Here is an 18,491-nt window from a genome sequence, read left to right on the forward strand (position 1 = left end):
ACTTGTTGCACTCGCCAACGGCCATGCAAATGAGGCCGCAAGGGAGGCGTCGCCTGGCCAACACAAAAATATTTTAGCGTATTTTCGTTGTAATTACAGCTGGGTGGAGAGTTATGGGAAGAGATCGTTGGTTATGCCCCGAAAATGTTACCTTAAAAGCCCCGCTGGGAAATGAAAATATGACACCAGAAATGGTAGATAGAAAATTTGTAATAAACAAGCAACAGCGATTTATTTGATGATTAAGGGTGTACATTCAATTCTTACCAACAAATCTATATTTTACAAACTATTTTAACTCTGATTTCCATTCTTTTGGTGAGTAATTCAAAGCAGAAACAAATTGTGGCCAAAAGCAAGCCTCCCAGCCACAAGCCGCCAATTAAATAATAATATTCCACATCGTTGGATTTCACTTGCAAGTTCCGATCATGAAAACCAAAATTTAAAAGCCCACTTTCAATGCCGTGGCGATAGGCGTCGTCCTTGATTTTTTGAAAAATTCCACTCTCGAATATCCTTGTGACAAAGACGTTGAACAATTGCAAATAAGGTTGACCATAATGAGTGGAAATCTGCATAGGTTGCTGGTATAGGATGTGTGGAAATTTACGGAAAATGGGAAAGCGAAGATACTGTTGCTGGTAGAGGGCGAACTCTATGCGATCAAAAAACCCAGAATGAATGCAGCTCGTGTTCAAATTTCTTCGATACTCATCCACATCCAATTCTGAAGTAGTCACAATTCGATTTATGAGATTTCTACGATCGGGAATAAGCTTTTGCATAGTTTCCACATCCACATCAATCAAGGGCCAAATGCTGTCGCTTTTGTCCAAATCATCCCAGGTATTTATTTGTTTTTCGTAGAGTCCTGCTGCCAAATTGCTTGAAAGTTTTGCCAAATACAGATTTGTGAGAATGAATCCAGAATGTGTAAGTATGAAAAAAAGCAAAAAACGATGATGCGAAGGCCGAGCTCCCATTTCTTTTCCTCCCGATAGATACAAAGCCAGTCGCAGAACTTGCAGAAATGTTTCACTTAAAGTGGCCTGGCCCTTGTATAAAATCCTCAGAGCCAACGAGCAGTAGCCCAACATTATTATCCAGGTTACCCATGTACCGAATGTGTAAGGTCTGCTCAGATAAACAAAGTTTGGCAAAAGTCTCGATGAGGGCACAATAAGACCGCAATTCTCCAGATACAAGATACTAGTCATTGCAAATGTGTCCAAGGGTCTTATAAGAAATGGAAAAAAGTCAATGGATCGATTACCCAAGAGTTCAAGACCTTCGTTTACTGTTTTTATATCCATCAGGTCTATAGTGCCATTAAAATTATTGGTAAAATCCACGGCGGTTCTGAGCATGTATCCGGTTAGTATTAATCGGTTATGACGATCCCTGAAGGAAAACCATCGAGGTGCTCCAGCAGTGACAAGGCCAATGGTGACATTGTATCCGAAAAAGTTCCACTTCAAAAGTAATCGATCGTAATATTCTTGGATACTATTTAAGTGTGAGATTCCCACCTCTGGGTATGGTTGCATGGTATAAAATCCTTGAAACTCCGGGAGTATAACGAGAATATTTAGCAATCCTTGGTTAAAGCACTTTCGAAAGATATCATTCAACCTTTCTATTGTTCCGTCTTTGTAAAATATTATTACGTGCAAATGTTGGTACTTCCATAGCCAATTTGTAAGGTAGTTTATACCGTTTTCTAGATGTTTATCATCTAGATACAGAACTGTGAGTGAGCAACTGCTAAAGTTTCTTTCAAGAAATGCTTGAAAAGGTGGGTTTTTTAACCGGATAGTTGGTGTTAAAGGCTGTATTGATGATTCCAGGATATCAGCGCCATCTCCAAACTCCAGATATACAATAAGCTCAGATGGATAAAATGTATTCCATTCCTGAATGGCTTCAAACAAACGATTTTCTCCGAAAAGCGAAAGGTTCTGAATTGTGTTGAGGTAAAGCAGAGCCATTTTTGGGACTAAGTTTGTACTTCTGCCTTCAATCTTCTTTTATAAGCCTTCTTACAAAAGTCATTATTCTGTCAATCAAAACTTAAGGTATTATTTAGTGACAGTAACATCAATTTACGGATAAAAGAAAGTATAATTTGTGAGTTTAGTATAAGAGTTATCCGAATTAGCCCCTCCATTTCTCAACCAAAAAAATAACACCCCCTAAGAACCAACCCACAGCCAAGAGTATATAGGCAAAGTAATAGAACTCCATATTGAAGACCTGTGTTTCCCAGGTTGTGGATTTTCGAAAGGTTATCTCTCCACTGGCAATTCCTTCGAAATAGGCATTCAACCTAAGCTTTTCATAGATTCCTGATTCCCAGATCCTCTGGAGGTAATTGTTGAATAATTCCACATACGGCAATCCATGTCGGAGCGGTATGAAAAAAAGACTTTGGACAAAGATCTCCGGAAGTATTTTGAAGAGCGGTACTCGAAGATATTTCTGTTGGCTCAACTCAAATTCAATACGATCTCCGAAGGCCAGATACAAATAGCTTGTATTAAGATTTTTCCGGAAATAAAGAACCTCCTTCAATGATGTTTCTAGAATAATGTTTTGGAGACCCGGCTGAATGTAATTCCTCTTCGACATGTTCTGCAGAACTTCCTTATCGAGACTCTCGAGAAGTAACTTAAATTTCCCATCCACCATATCGTCGAAACTGTCGATTTGTTGCTTATACAGGCCAGTGGTTAACGAGCTTGACAACTGGGCCGTGTACATATTGGTCAATACAAACCCCACTGGAAGAAGTACCAGAAGAGAAATCAAATGGTGAAAGCCTAAGTTGAAATGCCACTGAATGGGATTAGGTAGTTGCACCATTAATTGGAGGACATCCAGGAAAGTGGATGCCAAAGAATTTGATTCCGCACTTTGCTTTCTGAATTTTATCCACCAAATGGCAATTGAGGCGTAAATGATACTTAGAATAAACGCTATCCAAACATTGCACTTAAAGGTCCTTATGAAATATAGACTCTTCGGGAGTGGTTCTGCCCAAGGCACTATGAAATAGCTATTGACATTATAAAGAACATAGCTGCGATAAAAGTAATTCCAATTAAAGTTGAACAGTATCCTGGGAACAATATCAACGTCGCCGTTTTGTAAAATTTGGAAACCCACACTGTAGGGTATGGGATCTTGATCTTTCAGAACATAAGTCTCATTGCCATTATAGGTTTCAATAAATCCCTGGATCAACTTGTACATATAGCCAGCATATACTACCTTTCCATGGCGGTTTTTGTAGTGAAAACAACGAGGTGACATAGTTTCAACACTAATCCTCACGGGCTCTCCATGCAGGTTTGTCAACTTGGTTAGTAACATAAAATCTTTGATATCTTTGACTTGATGTACTTTTATTTTTGGATAGGGCTTATAGGTGTACAGACTTCCATTTTTCAAATCAAAAGCCAAGACATGCAGGAATCCTCTTTTCAAAGCCTTGCTGAAATCCACATTCATATTATTATTTGTGATGTAAAAAATAGGCAGGTGCTGTGAAGCCCAAAGAAACTCCTTGACTCCTTCCAGAGTTCGGTTTTCTGTGGCTTCCGATAAACAGGCTATAACCAAGGCATTCTCACTAAACCTTCCCATCAGTCTTTGCATGGGAAAGTATGTATTCAGATGCAAAACTGACACACTCTGATCGAAGGATAGTTCCTGATCTTGACAGTCGAAATATACATTGAGCTGTCTATCCCAATCACGATTGAGCTGTCGTATAACTTCTGGAACTGTCCATCCTGTGGCGGTGTTGAGTAACAGGATAATTACTATGAAACTTAAAGTGCGGCACATGCTTCTGCCGAGCTAGGAAAAAGGATACTGTGACCCTCGAAACAATGACAGTGAATTTTTAAGGCCTGGCCAGAAAGATCTCAATCGGAAACAATTACACTGCATTGTCAATAACTTTGAGTTAAGGTGGAAGTTGAAGTCGAAGAGCAAGTCGTGCGCGGGTGAAGACACAAAGAGAAATTTTAATCTTAAAAATGAAATAACTTAAGTATAAGAACATGTTAAAAACTAATAGCTTATATATAGCTTAAGATCCTTCCTTATTACAGCGAAATTGTTAAGAATGTTTAGTCATATTTTCTTTCAGTGTTTTGCTTATCGCAGCATCTACCAAATTGCCCCTTTGACCACGACCACGTTAACGTAATTGTTTGCGGTCGGGCTATGGTTTGTTCTAACGTGACCGAACAATTGCTAAATGTCATAGATATTGTTAATAAAATTACATGATTGCATAAATGGGCGCTAAACTGGGCGGTGATCTAAGAAAATTATGTCAGCCCAATGGTATTTTTGTCGGTGAGTGATTCCAAGTGTAATCTAAAGTGCTGATAAAAGCATTTTGTTCACATGCGAGATGATCGAGGCAATCAAACAAAGCCGCTGCTTGTTGGCCAAATGGAGGTTTCTAGGAAGAATGAATGGAATTTGGGTTATCATTGTACACTTTCTAGATTGCATAATTGCTTAAGAAAATATTACACGCTTGACCCTTTGCTCCGATTAAGACCAAATGCTGTCACTGACTTGGACTTGATTATTTACGAGTTCTGGAATTTGTGGCTGCAGTTTGTGTGTTGGCCAGAAACTCGTTAGCCCACAAAGGCTACAAACAAACCGCATTGAAATTGAAATCGCTCATAAATTCAGTTGCTAATTGTAAAGAATGGCAGACCTTGGAGCTCAAAAGTAAAAAAATGTATTTCCAATACTGCTACTGCTTCTGCATGCCAGAATGCCAGAGACAACAAACAAGCTGGGCTAAAATTATGAAGCTGCAGAAACGATACAAATAACAATAAATAAATATAAATTTCAAGCGCAAACATAAAGAGCTATTGACTGTTGACTTTTATGAACAATTAGGCGGCAGCCACTTAAAATGGCCAACAAACCCATGGTGCATGCATAAGTGAGTATGTATTCGTATTCCCCAGATGCAGATACGCAGCACCGAAACAAAAGATACTCAAATACCCAGATACTTGGATAGTTGGATACGTATAAGGCCGCCGTTTCGCTAATCGCATTGGTAATGGCTTCTCTATGGGCCTGGCCCAATAATAAACAACAATTGATTAGATCGACAACTGCAGTATTTGAAAGATTAAAAGGGGGCGTCACTCGGGAGGGTGCCAGGGCATTTCGACTTTAATTAATGCATTCAAAGCATTTATGTAAATGGCGGGAAATAATTTATCACCCATTCGAGACAGCAACTGGCAACGACCAATCAAATGTGGCATCCGAAACATTGCAGTGGAAATTCTTTCGAGTCTAAATTAAGATGTGATTTAACTTTAACAAGTATATTATTTAATTTAAAGATTTTTTCTTGAAAAACTTTAAAATATTTTCCACTTTATGGTCTTTACCGTGCCTGTCTCCATTTTCATTTGTTGGCAACAAAAAAATATCTTTCGATTTTTTCTCGATTTGTGTCTGTTCATTAGTGCAACGCCCACACATTGAGCATGACGGTGGGCGTGGCAACAGCGAACATTAAATGCGGCTCCGTTTGATTTTTCCTCGGATTTCTCGTTGGCTTTTTATGGTTGTTGTTTTTTCCATGTAATTAGTACTTAATTTATAATTTTTGTGGCGCAAAAATTGCAACCAAATTGCTGAGCAATGTTTTATATTCCCCATTGAGCTGTGTGTTTGCTTGAGAAATCGGCGCAAGGTTACAGATTCTAGATACTGGGGAGCTATTCGAAGGCGGGCTGTGGGCCGGCCCCCGGCGGTTTTACGTGTGGGTGGCTTTAAAACTTTTTTTTTTTTTGTTGGGCTGCGATTTGTGGGATAAATTCCAATGGAATTGTTCGATCGTCAGGCGGAAATGTGCTACAGATCTAGCATGAAAAATGGTTTAGCTTTTCAAGATTCTTTTGTGCTGGCACTTTGGCAACAATTTCCGCAAATTAAACAACAATTTCTATCTGCCTTGATGCCAGCTAGTCAAGTGCCTGGTTCATACTGGCCAAGACTATTAACTGTGGCTATTATATACCAAGGAAAACAGAAGAGCAGCAGGAATTTTCACAAACAATTTTCACAAAGGTACACCAGTTGACCAAACGAGCTTCATGATGAGCAAAGGTATTATATCTTCTATTTAAGTTTTCTGTTGTACCTAGTTTCTCTTAGTGTACATTAAGTAAAGTGGATGGTTGATGCTCATCCAATCGAGCCATACAATTAAATAACAGTCCAGCAAGTTAATGCGACTAACTAGAAATAAATAAACAAGGCAGGCAGGCTGGCAGGCAGGCAGGCGCCCAGTGGCAACTACCAACCACCTCTCTGCCACCCTGCCGCACCACCCTCCTGGCCAAGACCAGCGCCATCACTCAATCTCTATCCTCATTGTGGTCGTCAATCAAGGTTGGCCTGTACTACAGGTAGTTGAGAGTACTGGTAGTTGGACTACTGTGCGTACTACCGATGGGTGGGTCTTTTTAGTATCTCTCTTCTGTATTTTTTCCTTTGGCGGACTTGGGGACCGCATAATGATAGAGCGGACCGCGGGCCTGGCGTTAGTCTCCGCGAGTCTTTGAGACGGGGCTTTCTCAATTACCTTTGACTAAATTATGGCCAATTGTTGCACTGAACATGTGTTGAATAATTACGGGCTGTGTCAGCCACGTACGCTGCAAGTTGGTAGCTGCGAGCTGAAATTTGATTACTGCTTATAGATTAGAGACGCGAATGACGGTGGATGGTGGCTCCACATTAGAAAGCACTGTAACAAAATAATGGGGCTAAGGGACACTATATCTTAACAATAAGTAGAGACACTAATAAGCATAGTGCTTCCTTCTCCCAGTGTAGTTGTTACCTCGAATTGAACTTGCGCCTTTGGGCCTCCACTAAATGTGTTGCAAACTTGGCCACGTTGAGGGGTTAATGTCCATGACCAGCAGTGGTGTGGCGGGGGTGGCAGCTTTAAAGGGACAGGTGTTGTTAAAGGTATGAGATTCTGTGGCTTAGGGCGTTAACGCTTAACTAACCAAATCAATTTATTTAGAGCCATAGAAAAAGAGGGAAACGGGCAACCTACACGTGTCGGCAACAATGTTGTTGTTTTGTTTTGGGTTGTTGTCGTTCGGGTGGTGTTGTTGGCCGTGTGGCAGGCTGGTTTTGTTACTATTATTGTAGTCGGTGGGGCAATTAGCTTCGCAACATTTACGAGTGCCAGACAAATTACCGGGCAACATGTTGCAATTAAAATAACGGCACGCCAACTTTCCCCGCAAATCGATCGCAGCGGCAAAAATGTTGCGAGCGCGCGTGCGACAACAAATAACAAATAAAAAAAAACGCTCTTTTTGTTGCTGTTGTTTGTTGGCTGTTAGCCGTGAGTTTATGGCACAAAACACTTAGCCAAGAGAGCCAAACCTTTCGCACACAAATTCAATTTGTTTGCATTTTAATTGTCGTTTGTCGCCAAAGCGTTGGAAAAGAAAAATTGCTAACAACTCGTCGCCAGTTGTCGCAGCAAATGCAACACACACTCTCCACACACATACACACTCTTATAGCATTTTATGGCCTTATCCTACGCATTTTCAATGCTGTTAACAGCTTTGTCCGAGGGTGTGTTAAATATTTTTTATGGCTTACTTTGTGCGCCCAACATCCATTTTTGTTTTCCTCCTTGGCTGGCCTGGCATTTTGGCTTAAAGCTGCATTGACTGCCATTTTTATGGTTACTAAAGCCGCAAGCTGTCCCTCATTTTCTTATTCATTTTTTTTTCTTTTTGGCCCTCATGTGTTAGCTGTTTGGTTGTTAGTTGTTCCCGTTGTTGTCGGTTGTCGTTGTGGGCGCAAACTTCAAGATAATTACCTGCTAAAAGTCAAGACAACACAAAGCGCTCAAGATAAGTCTGCATTTTAATGTTGAGAATTTATGAAACACTAAATAAAAGACATGCGCCACAAGAAATGATGAAAAATAACCATTACAAAATACCGATCTAATCGTAAAAATGTGAAATAAAATATTTTATTTGATCTGGTGTTGCCACCAAAGACTCTGTAATCTCCTGAAATGGTACAGAAATAGGTATAGATTATAATTTCACAGACGCGATTTCAATTGGGAAAAAATATCGTATAACCGAAATATCATGTGTGGTCCTAAGCTCGTGTAAGTTGGCTCTAAGCCCTATGGCCTCAGACTGTAAAGCCCCACTGTGACCCGAGACTTGGCCAACAGGTAGACACAAAGAAAAAAAATTACCAGAAATGGTGGAGAGCTCAAAAAAAAAAAAGCAAATCAATAACCCAGGCAACACCTGCAGCCCAAGTCACACATGGTGAGCTGTCAAAAAAGCAACAAACACAGAGTCAGTCTGCCAATTGTCGACAATCAATCAACTATTGTTGTTAAGTGCCCGTTTATGTGGCTGATTTTTTATTGCAAACGCATTTCCCCTCCATAAACTAGAAATAGAAAAAAAGCTTGAAAGGAAAAAAACCAGAAGAGAAATAACCATTGGTACACGAAAGTATTTGATTTCGATCCACGAACTGGAGATACTCTTTGAGGATCTGCAACGCTCCGGAGAGTAACTGCAGGCTGCGCTGCATGGTATTTGCATGGTGTTGCAAAACCCGATCTGCCTCGATCGATTTCCAATTGGCAACAACAAGTGCAATCAGGTGATGTACTGCATTTGATTTTCTCTGCCCGTTGCAGTTGCATTCAGTCGCTGGTGTTGTGTTATGCAAACGCAAAATGTCAGGCACCTGGGCAACATGGGGCTGGAATCGCCAAATGAATGTCAAACATATTGGAGCGACCGTTGCAAATGTCAGCATTTGACAGAAGACAACAACACAAACAACGCCAATAACACATACAAGATGCACTTCAAAAAATGGTATATGCAACTTCTTTTATAATTTTATTTCTCTATGACATTTTTCTTCATGGTTATTCTAGTCTATGGTGTTTCTTTAAGTGTCCAGACTATGTTGCACTTGTTCCTGCAACATGTAGCAGCCTGATTGGCCTGGCAAGCGACAAATTAGGCTGGCAATCGCTTGACTCTGGCCACGTTTATGGCCCATTAACTTTGTATCGGCATAGCCAACGCCTTGATTAAGCAATTTTATTCCAGCGCCGACTGACCACTATCCACCGTCGCTTTTTTTTTCGGCAACTCCTATGATGGCCATTTTACCAATTATGTTTGAGGCATGCGTTGCTGATATACGGAGATATCCGTAAAGTCGGGGGTCAGCAATTTTTGATTAACCCTGCCACGGCAATGAAACCATTATCGAACTGACCACTGACCCAAAACCATAACCGTAACCGTAACCATATAACAAGTGCAATAGCAGCCTTTCCTGCTATACAGTTGATGTTTTGTTTTATTTTTTCAGCCCACCCATTTATCTAATCTCTGACATTAGTTGAAAGCGTTTGATGCGAAAATTGCAGTTCTCCTCTTGGCCGAAACTGAATTATTATATTTGGCACTCTTTCGTTTTTTTTTTCTTTTCTTTTCGTGGATTGTAATTTATGTTTTGGCCCGAAAAGTCAATTGATATGGCCCAGGCGATAACAGCAAACGTTGTCTATTTCTGTTTTTGGTAAGGTTTTTGTTTGGCCCTGGGGCTACGAAATGCAACACGAGATTGATGGCCAAGCAGATGGAGTTGTCTGGGCCGAGATGCGGGTTCAAAGGCAGCCCTCTGCCCCGCTGATAAAGCTGTAGATGTTTTGGCAAATTGATTTTACGGATTTTCAAGCCAACCGAGGAGGTGGGGGCGAATAACTCAAGTGTCGCCATGGGGCATACTTAGACTTTAAACAGATCGTTGGCCCGAGATTGGAGGAGGCGTTCCCAGAAGTATAAGGACTGAGATAAGTAAGTGGTAGACGATTGTTATTTTAATGTTATGGTCATGCCTTTCTGGCTCGAATTGGGTGACGAATTGTTTGGTGGGCGTTGGTAACGGATTGACAGCACAGCAGAAACCCCTCTTAGAAGTAGGTGGCTTGGCATGGACGGCATGGACTTTCCCATACCGCTGGCTAACCTTTTGACCCACTGACAACTGATCCAATCCGGCCATATTTGTTGCACACTTCACTTCATTTGTGCCACATTGTACACCTACAAATGTCACTCAAAGCAAAAAACATGTTAATTTAACTCGAAAAAAAAACAAAACAAAAAACAAAAACAGAGAAACACAACTTTAAATACCCCCAAGACAACAATGGCAGCCAAAAAAGGTCTAAACGAAACGGAGATCACAAGTCACGATAATGATAAATCGCAGCACAAACATTTAGCCAGGTTGGATGTTGGCTACTGCCACAAAAGGTCGAGGGTGGGTACACAGGCAACAGTAGCAGTGAATTTATTTACTCATTGTACAATCAAGAAATAAATAATAGCACAAAAACTAGCAAGCCGGGTTATAGGGAGAAAAACCAAAAACACCACAAACCACCAAAAACTGAAAAACAAAAAGCCCAAACACGAAGAAAATAAAAAACTGCCTGGCAAAAACTTATGGCAAAACATCAAAAAAAGGCAAACGTGTCACAGTTCGTGAAATAACAATAGTTCAGTATCGGCCCCGGCGGCTGGATGATCAGAGACTCAAAGTCTGTTTTGGCCAAAAAAAAAAAAATAATAATAATAATGCCTGATTCCGGGGCTAAGCTGTGGCAGAGGGGGGCGATTGGGTGCCAGATCAATATCTCAATGAGTTGACGATTGAGTCGAGGCTGCCGAATAAGTTGCGAGGGGTTAGCTTTTAGGTGGCTTGTCATTCGTTTGGCTTCTGTGGTAAATGTAGTTTATTTTCATAGCTTATGACAACAGCAACAGGCATAGACCATAGAGCTACAGCCATGGCAACGTCAGCTACTATAGCCTCCAGCAACTGGTGTTGCCAGCACCATAGTTTTTCTGGCTTATTTGATTATGGCCACAAAATATTTGGATTTGGATTTTTTTCCTCGCCTTATGCTATGCATAAATTATGGCATATTTATTTAAATGCATTCGCCTCTAAAGGTCAACCACAAAAATGGAAACATTTTCTGTTAAGCATTATAACAAAATTTATATACATTTATTTATTTATTATTTTTTTTGGAAAAATTTAGAGCAATGCTGTTGCTGTCACGAAAAGTGGCGACCCAAATTGAAATTGCAACTTTATGGGTTTCGTTAGTGTAATTGCCAAAAGCTCTGATCACTGATCATGCCTTGCATTTGATTAAGTTTTGAAGATGATTTTTCAATTGGCATTTAGTTTGGCTTAAGGTCTTACTCGTCTGTTTTTTTTGTTGCTTAATTATGTAGAACAACGTATCCTTATCTCAATTTTCTTACCACCTTTTCAATCATCTTCACCTAATCATAATCATCTTTATTGTTGATCATTTTTTTTGTCGCTCAACCCCGGTCCAGGTCCTTATGGGCTTCTATATGCAATAATTGCCGATTATCTGATATTTTAATGCATTGTAATAAACGCTTATGTTGTCGTCATCGCTGCTGCTGTTGTTGTTGGTGTTTTTGTTGGCATAAATAAGCCCGGCTCGTACTCAAATGAACGATGCTTATCTGCGGCACAACTCAGCAGAAATATCCCAAGATGATGGGCCCCCAAGGGGGAGGCGTTAAGGGGGGGCAGATTGTTGCGAGAGGGTAATGTGGCCAATAAACTTTAACTACGACAAAAGACGCATTTTGCTGCTACTTAAGACCAATAAATCTAAGCAGCTGCACTAAGTTGCTGATGTTGCTGGTGGCTTTTGGTGTTGCTAGTGGATGTTGTTGCTGGTGCTGTTGATGTTGCTCCGGCTGCTGCTGATGCTGCTGCACTTTTCAACTCATCGGCGCGGCCAAGAAAAAAGACCATCTTGAATCCCAGACCATGTCCATGTCCAGGTCTATACGACGCGACGCGATTGTCATCAGCAACGGCTTTATCATTGTTGTTGCTGCCGCTGACTTGGCATGTAATAAGTTTCAAGATGATGCTGCAATTACCGCAGAACAGCAACAACATCAACGCACTGATAAAATAGCCTTGAGTGTTGATGCAAATCCACTGGAAGAAATATATCAAGGAGAATAAATATATAATATAACAATGTGGCTTTTAGTTTGTTAAAAATTCCTCTTTATATATCTGGCACTTGCTTTTAAGAAAGAATTAATAAACATTTTAATGATGTTCCTCCTTTTTTCTCAGTTTTAAAAGGGGCTTGACTTCAGTCCCATCGTTTCTGCCCCATCTTTGGCCGTCTAGCTGCGTGTGGGGCAACTCATTAGTGGCATTTGACCTGCCTTGCACTCTTGGCTGATTGAATTTGCCATAACAAACAGGCAAAAGCAACAGCAACACCACCACGCCACTAGCCACAATTTCCGCCTGTCAAAAATCGTTTTTCTCTAACACTTGAATGCTGCTTGGTGGCAACCGGCGACATGTTTGCCACCCAGTTCAAAAAACGAACAAAAAATAAAACACGTATGAGATCCAAAAAGAGGTGGGGCTGCGGATTGGTATTTTGTAATCAACGCTATGCAAATGCCTAAGCGTAGTCACAGCATAAATTAAGCATCTAAAATCGCTGGCAGGCTGCTGATCTTGTCGATGTGTTGCAGATGTGTTGCTGATGTGGCAGCCGATATTCGTGTTTGGATAAAAAATAAGGATAGCACCTTGCCACCGATGAGACCGATGAGATGAATATTGTGTCGATTTTACACTGATGTGGTGCAGTGATAATTTTGTTTGCTTAATAGATGATGATGAATCATTTCCTATTCAAAAGCTGCACCCAATTTAAAGTGCCACACTTTCACACCTTATTGGCCACACATAGTCTTTTACACCATATTTTCAGATAAGTGTTAATTAATGTTTCCGCACAAATGTGTGCTGATCAATTTTGTTGAAGATAAATTTAAATACACAAATGTTAATACACAAGTGTGGGAACTAAAATTTGCCATACTTTTTATTTGAAGATACTCCCATGCTATTGCGGACTTCAATAGAAAATTCCTTTCGTTCTTTCACCATCGGACATTAACTAATTGAAACATTCTATCACCTTGCCACCAGTCATCTCTTTGGTAAGTGAACTCCGTGAACTCCCCTTCCGAGGAAAAATAACTTGCCGGTGGTTATGGCGGTTACGATTATGGCCCACATGTGCAACCTGACTCCCTGGCTGGTCGGTGGAAAACAATTTCCATCTGCAAGGCCATAACTCAGCTCATTGTCAGGCCCACGACCCACACACTGACCCCAAACAAAAAATATATAAAAGGAAAAAGAAGTGAAGCTAACTTGGTGAGGCGTCAGGAAGGGTCAGGAAGTGTGCAACATGCAGCATGCGGCATTCGGCTAGCTAAAGGTCAAACGGCTGCTGTAGCCATTTGTCAATAGCAAAAGGTAGAGTTTTACATTAAAAAAAAATGAATATTTTTTATGGGCTGCAAACGGCTTTTTAAGTGAAACGGAGATACTAAAGTATGAAATTAAAAAAGGCATAAAATTAAAATGTTTTGAGAAATCGAAGCTTTAAGAATTCTATGGGCAAGTATGTAACTTGGTCGGGGCATAGAGGTGTGGGGCATTCGGTGGCGAGGCAACGGAGAGAGTGGCAGCATTAGAATAGGGCAACAAATCATCTCCATTAACCCAAAACAAAACTGCGCACACAATCGCTGAACGTGCATCTGCAGCACGCTCTAACTTCGGCCCTGATGGTGGTCCCCATAAAAAAGCATAAAAACAACATGGAGCATAACAGAAACAAAAGCAACATCCACATTGCCGTGCCAAAAGTTAAAAAAAAAAAAACAACAAGTAAAACAAAAGCAAAAGCTCAGTGCACCGCAACTAAAGGTGGTAAAATTGGTGTCACTTGTCACGTAGAACGTTAATTGTGAAACGGAAATGCTGGCAGCATGGTTGTTGCTATTGCAGTCGCTGCTGCGCCTTGTCAACTTGTTGCAAGCTTACAAGCTCGCCATATAATTTGCGTTTGCAGCTTCTGCTCCTCCTTTAGGTCGTTGTGGAAATTGAAAAATGAAATCAAGATACACGGCCCAATGTGTCACGAGTGCAATTTTCGCCCACACAGAAAACAATTCTGCATTAATATTTTCAATCAGAAGTTAAGAATAGATTGTGAACTAAAGTTCTCTATAACTTTTACTGTATTTTACTTGCAAATATTTTCTACTCTAAATTTAATATTAACCATTTTTTGCGTGAATTGTAACCTCCCAATTTTCTCTCATTTTCTGCAGGTTGCGGGCATTCCTTTAAGACACCATTTGGCATTTGCATTTTCTGATAATTGAATTGTTTTCCAGTTGGCTTGAATGCAACATTTATGTGGCATGAGTAGCCAATCCCGCACCCGTGCAATCCAAAAATGACAATTCCTGTAATAAAAATAAAAGGAACGCAAAGTATCTCAGGATCGTGAAGCGGGTTGTGGGACAGGCAGTTAGCCAACATGCAAAACACATCCCAGCAGATGTCAAATATTGGCTTGAAAACCTGGCAGCTGGATTGCATGTGAGGGCGCTTAGGAAATGGAGTAAGGATATTTTTTAAATAAAAAGACTCGAAGTATGAATTTCCTGTTATTTTGCCAAATATTTAAAAACAAGGAATCATCGTAAATTATAAAAAAATAGTTTTTAGAAAAAGTGTGTTCCAAAATGTTAATCAATATTTCATATTCTTCATTAAGCTTGATCCACCTGATACCCTAGACTTGGCTTAGAAAAGCCATCACAAGACGGCTAAAAAAATGCGGCAACTAGGAGGCAAGACAACGCAACATACGTAACTGCAGTTGGCGTTGCACAGTTGCGCGATTAGTCGCGTGGGCGCTGATCCACATCCACATCCATAGCCTGGGAGTCTGCATGAGATTCAGTTTCATTTTTAGACTCGCGTTCGCATTCAGATACCAATTCGGAGGCTGCGACTGTGGCAGTTGCAGTTGCAGGCAAAGGCGCAGGCGCAACATGACGGCCAACACACAGAGACACTGTTTGAGATGCAAAGACCAAGGCGGACAGCCAGACAGATCCGATCCGATCCAAAACCGATCCTATCCAAAGAAATACCCAACCTATCCCCACTTTTCCTTCTGGCAAAGTTTTGCGCGGGCTTTTGTGATTGGATTTATGTTAATTTCTGACGAGATTTGTGCAATGCCTTTGGCTGCGGCAAGTTGCTGCCACTGATGTTGCTGCTGCTGCTGTTGCTGTTGTCACTGTCAGTTGACAGCTGCTGCAAGTTGCAACTTTAAACTGTTTTGTGTGCGTAATTAAATGGTGACATTTTGCGATTGTAAAGTGTGGCTTGCATAATGCCATTGAGGACTTTGTTTACGAGAGGAAGAGAGTTTTTCATTGATAAGTTTCACACCAAAGGAGTCAGCAGAGAGGGAGATTTGTGGTTTTTAGATGCAACCTCTTTGATTACAATGTTGCATTGCCGTCATCGCAGCTGTTTTCTTTCATCGCTTGGCCAAAACCTTAATCTAAATGTTGGCCACAAATATGCAACTCTATTTCCATTTGGCAGCATTTATTTTGTTGTAAAATTTATAAATAGCCCGCAAGCTGACAACGGCAATTAACAAGCCTGAGAATTTTTTAACGGCATTGGCATGTCAAAGTCGGATCTAGTTTCCACGGACCCCGTACGCCTCGTTCCTATATATTTTTCCTATCGATTTTTTTTGGTTTTTGTTTTTACCGGCAAACACAGCTGCCTTCATGGAAATGGAACGGCTGCTCCAATTTGCCAAAAAATCTCAGACCACCGCAACAAAATTCCTTGGCCGGCGGAGACATAATTGAACCGGATCGTTTCGGATCTAGACACATGGATATATAAATATATATTAGTGTGCTCCGAATTAATTATCGTCTCAGCTGCAGCAACTTAAGTGACTGCCGAAAGCCTGCGAAAACAAAAAAATACAAAATCAGAAGAAAAAAATACTGGCAACATAAAAGCGAGAAAAGTCAAAGACTCAAAGTATTTTCCAGCCTGCACCTGGCAACGGTCGCGACAGGTCAGGCTATGAAAAGCCCCCCGAAAATCGTAAGAAGGAAAAATCAAACAACAACGTTTTGGCAGAAAACCCGCTTCGCATATTGCACAAAACTTGCAGTCACTTGTGAAAAATTAACTACAAGTGATCATTGTTGCTGTTGCTTTTGTTTGCAACAGCTGCAAGTGTTTGGCGGCACTTGCATTGCCGCAGAAAACTCAAAACCGAAAACTGAAAAAGGCCCAACTATGCTGCGGTTTCTCCTGCTCGCCGGCGACACGGCTGGAAAATTATATGAAAATTTATGATACATTTGCCTGCACTTGGTTGTCAACGTTTTGGCCTGTGGGCTGAAGATTGTCATGGTTTCAAATGCTTTTTTTTTTTGTTATTTTGTCGCTGGTCGCCTAATGATCGCAGTGGGGTTTGTGGCACTTTGACCCAGTTGGCTCCCTAAGCGGGTTAATGGGGAAAGGTGTAGCCGAAACAAGCTGGTATGCAGCCCCTGCGGCTGCCGCTATTTTCAGATGCTGTACTTGATGCCAATGTTGCAGTAGTCGAGTGGCAGTAGCACTAGCCGCGGGCTGAAACACCGACGGAGACACCTTTTGTTTGCTCTGGCATTTCGGAGGCTTATTAAGATTTGTGTTTGCAGATGTCTGAGAATTAATTGCAGTTGGTTTATGAAAATATTATGCATGAAGTTAGGTGTAGGAATATTGCAGAATACTGGTTCCTCCAAAAGTTTCTTTGCCACTTAAGCGTCAACATAGTAGATACCACAATACAGCCTCCGCTCATACCTTATTCCTCGCCTTTTTTATGATAACCCCTTATTTGAATTTAAATTTAACAAATCGGAAATCAAAAGAGTCAACACATGCGTGAGCGCTGCAACTTTGTTGATGCCGTGGCCCACATTTTGCTGGGCCAATTCACACCCGAGACCGCAGTAAACAACAAACAAATAAGCAAACAGCTGCCAAGTCGACCAAGCCCGCACCACTGCACCACAGCATTGGGCGAACCACCATACCACCGTGGCCCCCGAAAACCGCCCACATCCGCCACCCGCTTGCCACTTTGCATAACAAACGACTTTATTAATTTTCAAATTACCGAAAGTCAGAGGCCGGCTGAGCATTTTGTGGCCTTTTTGTGGCACTCAACTCAGCAACAGATCGGGCTTATGAGCTCTGTTTTTTTTTGTGGTGGTGGGCGTTGTGAGAAAAATCTCAAGCCAAATGCCAAAAAATGCTCCGGAGTTCGGAGCTCGGCTGCAACGAATCGCCCATGGGGGCCCGAGATAAGAAATAAATTCCGTCTTATGCTAATATTGGCTAAAAGCAAAATGTCGCTTCGTGCCAAAGGCTGGCCAATAAATCAGCGAATTATCAAATGCCCAAACGATTGATGAGCATTAACGATCTGACAAGTTGTCTCGTCGTCGATCTCGTCGGCGACGGAGCGGGCAATAGCACAAATATATAAAATGTTAATTTCTCAATTAACATTAACATAACGCGAAACGCTTTTGTGCAATGCCATAAATCATACAATTAAAAACTAATCAAGCGGTGACACAAGGCTTAAAAATACCGAACAAAAAACATTGAATCGAAAAACATTCAAAGACACAGTTGCATTGCCGGGTAACACTTGCCACGTTGCACACCGAACGGCAACAATAATTTCGTTTTCCGATTGTACTCGTCGGTCGGGCCCACTTCAAAGACAAATTTATGTATTGTCAGACCAGCGAAATACAAAGAAGGAAACCTTACAAACTGCATAATTCAAAAATTATTAGACCCATTATAGGGGAAGGGGCAGTCAGAGTTTGAATAATGGAAATCCATGAATTTCCCTTCGAACAAATACAAAGCCTTAGATTGTTTCAATACCACTTGGAGAATTACAGATAATATGGGAAAGATATTTCCAGCAAGATAAGGAAACCCTTTATTAAATATTAAATAAACATTTTAACAAAAAAAAAACATATCTTAACAAGAAATTTAATTCAATTTGAATATGGAATATAAATCGCTGCCTTGGCATTTGTTTGTTTCTGTTTTTCAACACCTCCCCTTCTGACCAACTGGCGGACTTGTGGGTGGCAACTTGGCAAGGTGGCTTTTCGATTGTTACATTGTTGGATTGCTGGTGCGCTGTTAGTTGGCAGTTTCGTTTGGTAAAATTAAAAGCCGCCAATAGAAAATTGCTGGCTAATTAATGCCAATTGGCCGATGGCTATAGTGTGGAAAAAAAAAAACAAAAAATATCCAAACACTTCAATACACTCGAATGTGGGCGCAACGTCAACTTTTATGCACGG

The 18,491-nt window shown here is 40.9% G+C and overlaps 2 protein-coding genes across 2 annotated transcripts; both read right to left on the minus strand.

Annotated features, from left to right (window-relative positions):
• Positions 1-275: 275 nt before the first annotated feature.
• Ir67b (Ionotropic receptor 67b) lies at positions 276-1,991 on the minus strand. The gene has a single exon (XM_017232729.2). The coding sequence runs from the start codon at positions 1,989-1,991 to the stop codon at positions 276-278; it is 1,716 nt and encodes a 571-aa protein (XP_017088218.2).
• A 166-nt stretch (positions 1,992-2,157) lies between these two features.
• On the minus strand, positions 2,158-3,852 carry Ir67c (Ionotropic receptor 67c). The gene has a single exon (XM_017232723.2). It carries the CDS (start codon positions 3,850-3,852, stop codon positions 2,158-2,160), a length of 1,695 nt encoding a protein of 564 aa, XP_017088212.2.
• Positions 3,853-18,491: the final 14,639 nt, after the last annotated feature.

The sequence above is a fragment of the Drosophila bipectinata genome, chromosome 3L, assembly GCF_030179905.1.
Source record: "Drosophila bipectinata strain 14024-0381.07 chromosome 3L, DbipHiC1v2, whole genome shotgun sequence".
Lineage (NCBI taxonomy): Eukaryota > Metazoa > Arthropoda > Insecta > Diptera > Drosophilidae > Drosophila > Drosophila bipectinata.